At 38.1% G+C, this 6,163-nt stretch overlaps 1 protein-coding gene across 3 annotated transcripts in view; it reads left to right on the plus strand.

Annotated features, from left to right (window-relative positions):
• Window positions 1-4,840, plus strand: part of FZD6 (frizzled class receptor 6) — a 43,769-nt gene extending 38,929 nt beyond the window's left edge. For all 3 annotated transcript variants that reach the window (XM_042924143.1, XM_042924144.1, XM_042924145.1), the window contains exons 5-7: window positions 638-786; window positions 1,939-2,367; window positions 3,365-4,840. In XM_042924143.1, the coding sequence (XP_042780077.1) occupies window positions 638-786; window positions 1,939-2,367; window positions 3,365-3,533 (747 nt within the window). In that variant the 3' untranslated portion in view covers window positions 3,534-4,840. The remainder of the gene's footprint in view (window positions 1-637; window positions 787-1,938; window positions 2,368-3,364) is intronic.
• Window positions 4,841-6,163: the final 1,323 nt, after the last annotated feature.

Consider the following 6,163-nt stretch of genomic DNA (forward strand, 5'->3'; position numbering starts at 1 on the left):
CAGCGGTGGGAACCTTATTTGGGTATTTTTAATTTGATCATATTATATTTGGGTATATGATCATGTTATATTTGGGTATATTTAATTTGATCATATTATCGTATCATTTTTTGTTTAGTATACGCTTACAAAAACAGAACTTATTTTACTGTATTATACAGATACTTATTTCACTCCCAACCAACCAAATTTTTATAACAAACATCAACAATGCATACTCTATAATAGTATGTTGTTCCAATGGTTTCAGTATAATTTTTTGGTAGACTATAATAAAAGAAAGTAGATAAATACTTAGAGCCAAATATTTTGGCAATTATAAGAGGCTGCTATAGTTAGAGGTGGAAAATGCTGGGAAATCAAACCAAGATTTCGGATATTCTTCGTAAATATATTTAGGTGTTTTTTTCCTTTCTGGCTATATATTTTGATACCCAGATGAAAGTTCTATATTCAGAACTTCAGTGAAGAATGTATTATACTTAAAGTAGCACTGTTCATTATATTATGCTATGTCAAATGTTCTATACTAAAACAGACCGAAGATTTATATTTTGTTCAAGTTTTACATTGACTATATAGACTGCTCTCCAGTCTGAATGTATCACTGACATTTTTATTATTCACTTTTTTGTAGGCCAGAACAGAAACTCGACCAGAATTGGCTTTATTTATGATAAAATATCTGATGACATTAATTGTTGGCATCTCTGCGGTCTTCTGGGTTGGAAGCAAAAAGACGTGCACGGAGTGGGCAGGGTTTTTTAGACGAAATCGCAAGAGAGAGTAAGAACCTATTGAATTATCTGATGTTGTTTTAAGTAGAACAAATACCAAGGGACTATTCAAGTCCTCATCGTACTGGCGTTTCATTATATCAACTGTTGTTTCAAGTTTGGAAATCTTTTTCGTGGAGAGCTCTACTTTATTTTGGCACCTGTTATTAATAGTCTTTGGCCTGTAGTATTCTGTTGAAGTATGAAAGATGTGTAAACTGTGCATTTTCTTTCCCTGGCTTATATTTAATATTATAACTGTTATCACTGGATTATTTTGGGTGCAGCATTTTAAGTAATTTTTCAAAATCAGTGATAAAAGGCTAAGTGGGATCAAATATATGTAAGGAAATCTATAAAGTATGATTCAAATATATTATATGATCATTATTTACTACTTTTAAATTTTATTATACACAGTATCGCCTTAAAATGTCACTTATTTGCCTCAAGATGGTAAAATTTTAAACTTACATAGTATAACAGGATAGTAGACTTATATTTATGAGTTCGTTTTAGTTATATACAGTGTACACTCTCTCCTGTCAACAATGTACTAGAGAGTTTTTTAAACTGTTCCCCATTGGTTTAATAAACTTTTTTTGTGGTAAAATTTTCAGAACTATAGATCTTTTCTAAGTTTTGAAGTCTGAAAATTGCATTTAACTGGACTTAATTTTTTTGCACTGTTATGACACATCTATCCTGTATTTATATACTCACACTCACTTCATTATAACTTGCTAGCTTTATTGTTAGAAAGCAAATCATTGAATTTAACAACGACCATTAATTATATTCTACGTCCTTTCTCCTCTGGTTTACTTTTATATTTGACGTATTTATATGTGATACACAGGTAGTCTCCTACTTTATGCCGCTGTAAGTTTCCTGGCCCTCATCCTTTGATTTTGCCTAATTCCTTGCCAATCTATTGATGCTGACAAAGGCAACTAACAACGTATGCACAAAAGAGTTCACTTCATGACAATCTACTTCTATCTCCTAGTATTTATAATCCCAGATTTTACAAGTATAAATCATTTAGAATTCTTAACTTGACCGATTAGGGTTTTTTGGCACAAGATAGGATACGCTTTTTGGTTTCTACTATGTAACGCTTAACACTTACCAACTCAACCCTCTCCTTGGTTTCTCTCAGTCCAATCAGTGAAAGTCGAAGAGTACTACAGGAGTCGTGTGAGTTCTTCTTAAAGCACAATTCTAAAGTTAAACACAAAAAGAAGCACTACAAACCAAGTTCACACAAGCTGAAGGTCATTTCCAAATCCATGGGGACGAGCACAGGTGCCACGGCCAATCACGGCACTTCTGCAGTAGCGATCACGGACCACGATTACTTAGGACAAGAAACTTTGACAGAAATACAAACCTCCCCGGAAACATCAGTGAGGGAGGTGAGAGCAGGTGGAGCGAGCACCCCCAGATCAAGAGAACGGGACTGTGGGGATCCTGCCTCCCCAGCAGCATCCAGCTCCAAACTCTGTGGAGAACAGGCTGACGGGAAAGGCCGGGCAGGCAACGGGAATGATAAGATCAGTGTATCCGAAAGTACGCGGAGCGAAGGAAGGTGAGCTTTGATTTTGCGATCTTCAATCAGGACTATTTTGAATACTGCATTATGTATGTTTCTATTAGAGCGTAGCGCATCTGGAAAGGAGATGGTGCGTCCGTACGCTTCATCCAAGGAAGTTTGGGTTCCGCCTATAAACGTGCTGTTTGATACTTTAATTCTCAGCTTTGAAAAGAGCCTTCGTGAATGTTGTTCAAGTAGGAATGTTCATTTCTGTGGTAAATTGTTAAGGATCGCATGTATGTGTAGGTAAATGTTTACCATCCTTCTGAAATACAGGCTATTAAGTTTTAATCAGTACTGTAGGACAGTCCTAAAAGGCATTTGTCATTTTATGTGAAGATGATTATAAAAGGTTTTTTATTTTCTGGACATGAAAGGACGTTGACATTATCTTTAATGAATTTTTCCAAACGGTCACTGGTGATCCAAACACAGGTAAATATCGAATTAGCCAGAATGCTGACAGCTAAGTACTTTTAGGTCTCCAGGTTTCTCACCTCACCCTCCCAAACTAGACCAGATGTGCCTTGTGTTCCTGTGACAGCTTTTGCATGCTGGATATAGTTAGACATGTGCCTTTAAAACTCCACTCGATTTGTAAATTCCTCAAAGGCAGAGCTGAGGTCCAGTTCATCTTTGTGTTGGAATTGCACAACATCTCACCCATGGTGGGAAATGAGGAAAATATTGCTAAACGGAGAGCAGGATCCTGTCTTATGAGTTGTCTTCCCCACGATACGCCACGTCCGGCCCGTGCCCGGGTGGTCCTTAATGCAGTTTCTGAAGTTGGCGAAAATTGTATTTGAACATGAAGTAAACGTGTTTTGAGGTGTTAGAGTACACACACACAGTTGTAGTTAACTGTCCTCTGATCAAGGAGGATACTGGTTGGGAATAAAACTCGTGGAAAGTGGGTAGCAGCTGTAAGGACATCGGGCATCACAGTTGTGCTCTGGTCTGTGTGTGTGTCAGCTTTCGTCTTTTTACCTAGGGTGACTCCAAAAAGTGAGGTCCCCGAGACCGGCCCGGTGCAGAGCAGCGGCTTGCAGGTCCCAGGTTCTTCGGAGCCAGGCAGCCTGAAAGGCTCCACGTCCCTGCTCGTTCACTCAGCTTCGGGAGGTGGAAAAGAGCAGGCCGCTGGCGGTCACTCCGATACTTGAAAAACAGGCGATCCCATCGCCGAGAAGTGGATTCATGTGACACTGGAGCGGACAGCACGCTGTCTTATCAACACCACTCTTCTGTTCTCTTGCACTGACAGCTACCTTGCCTACTGTTACACTGGAAACGATGGATTCCGAGAATTAGGGGATTTGTTTCGCACAGAGGTTAGCGATGGCAATGTACCCAGAAAGCGGAAATGTGCAGGTTAATAATATTTTTTTTAAGTTGTGTGCGAGGAGGGAGTTAGAGGAATCTTCTTTTTCTATTTACGAAGATTCTCCTCTTGCTAAAAGTATTTTAAGATGTGTACTATATGCTGTTTTACCTTTATGGTATGAAATCAAGATATTTCTTTGCTGAAGTATTTAAAACTTATCTTTGTATCTTTTTTATATATTTGAAAATAAGTTTATATGTATTTGAACTTTTCTTAGAAATCCTGGAACAGCTATTCAAATATTTTTATGTTACTCGGTATTTTAACACTGCTTTGGTAGCCTTTACACTGAGTTTCTAAGAAAATTGAAAAATAGTATTCTTTTACAGTATAAAAAATATTTGACACACCAGAAGGTGTCGTCGTGGGAATTCACCTTTAAAAGTCCGCTTATTCCACCTTATCTTCCCTGTGTGAATTTTAGAGAGTCTTGCTCTAGGAACTTCATACATCTGCTGTGCCTCTAAAATAAGGTGCTTGACATCCACCGTTGATTATGTTATGCTGCTCACTGATCCTTCTACAGTTTTAAATAACATGTTCTAAAGGATTAGATGAAATGTTACTCTTTTAGAATTTAAGCCAAGTGCAATTGATTTTCTTTAAAAAAAAAAAAGTTTTATGCCCACTCAAGATTGTATATTTATGACTATTTACAGTTGCTTATACTTTTTTTAACTTTTTTTTTTTAACTTTTAGAATACTAAAGTTTATATAGTATCTTTCTCAGACATTACGTAGATGTCATTTCTGCACTTACATAGGATTTTGCCGAACATTTAAAAGTGTGTTTAGCAATATTAGTGCCAATCAAATGGGGGAGAAAATGTAGTCCTGATAAACAAAATGTATTTTATATTACATACTTTAAAATATTAAATATTTTTCCTAATTTTTGTTTTCAAATTAAGTGTTATACCTTAAGGTTTTCTGATGCTTCTGGGTTTTTTCTATTTAGCATTCTATTAAAGCATAAAAAGATTATCATGTACTGTATGGAAAATGTAAATATTAACTTTTCCACATTTTTGAACTTTGTATACAAAAACATTGTATGTCTTTCCAGCAATAAAATTTTCTTTGAGAGATTATGGAGGATTGTGTGATTAGTTTTAGTGATCCTGACCCTGAAAGTGGTAGAATTTTTCAGATCAGTGGCCCCATGATTAATAACTTGGAAGCTTTTTTTTTTTTTTTAAACTGGAAGAGAAGACAGGACTATTTTTCATCTGTTACAATTTCTTTCCAGAATATACATTATACAGCCATATTTACCATAACCTTTTAAAGCCAGTGTGAGATCTGAAGGATGGGGTGAAGCAAAGGGAACCCAGGACCCTGCTTTCACTCCTGGCAGTGGGGAATAAAACAGTATCGTGCTTAAAACATTTTAAAAAATAAGTGAGGAGTCGCCAGGCTAAGATGTGGCAGAAGAAGGAGATTCACACTGCCAACCCCAACCATTGGAGCCTCTTTCACCCAGGGAACATTCAGTGATTGGATGGTTATTACCAGCCCCAGCGCACTGGGGTCCAAGGGAAAGGGTGTCTGCACACCACACTGCATTTAGAATTGTGACTTCAGCGGGATATTTCCTAGAAGTAAGTGTGAAGGAAAGCAGCCCTGCTCCAAGTTACGTGGGTGGACTAGATTGCCCTGGATTTAGAAGAAGTAATTCCGGATTAGCAGTCCCCTCAGGCACCAGGCAGAAGCAAATAGAATCTTGCCTGGAGGAAGAAATGTCATTCTATGTGCTCTATAAATACTTTTTCAAATACAATATTCGTCGTGTCATCAAACATAAGTAGGCGTACAACAACAACACATGAATAAGAATTGGCACGGGCATCAGACAAGAGAAGAAGACCCAGAGGTACCCCAGAATTACCAGGCATGGATTTGTTAATCTCTTAGAATTTAAAAATATCAGTAAGGAGGGGAGCCTGGGTGGCTCAGTCAACTGAGCGTCTGACTCTTGATTTCAGCTCAGGTCATGGTCTCGTGGTTCGCACTGACAGCACAGGGCCTGCTTGTGATTCTCTCTCTCTCTGCCCCTCCCCCCTTTCTCTCTAAATTGTATCAGCAAGGAAAAACAAGACCCCATTACACACCTACTAGAATGGCTGGAAAAAAATTGACAATATCAATTTTGGTAAGGATACAGAGCGACAAGGAACTCTCATTCATTGCTACTGGGAATGCAAAATGGTACAGCCACGTTGGGAAACAGTTTCTCCACACAGCCAAACTGGTCTTATCATATGATCCGGGAATCATGTTCCCAAGTACTTATCAAACCGATTTATGTAGATACTCCATCCATGGGGTGCAGTATAAATCTCCCCTCCTTAAGCCTGGGCAGCACGTAGTGACTTCCTTCCAAAGAACACAGCAGGAAATGGGGCTGGG

This window comes from Panthera leo, chromosome F2 (genome assembly GCF_018350215.1).
Source record: "Panthera leo isolate Ple1 chromosome F2, P.leo_Ple1_pat1.1, whole genome shotgun sequence".
NCBI classification, from domain to species: Eukaryota; Metazoa; Chordata; class Mammalia; order Carnivora; family Felidae; genus Panthera; species Panthera leo.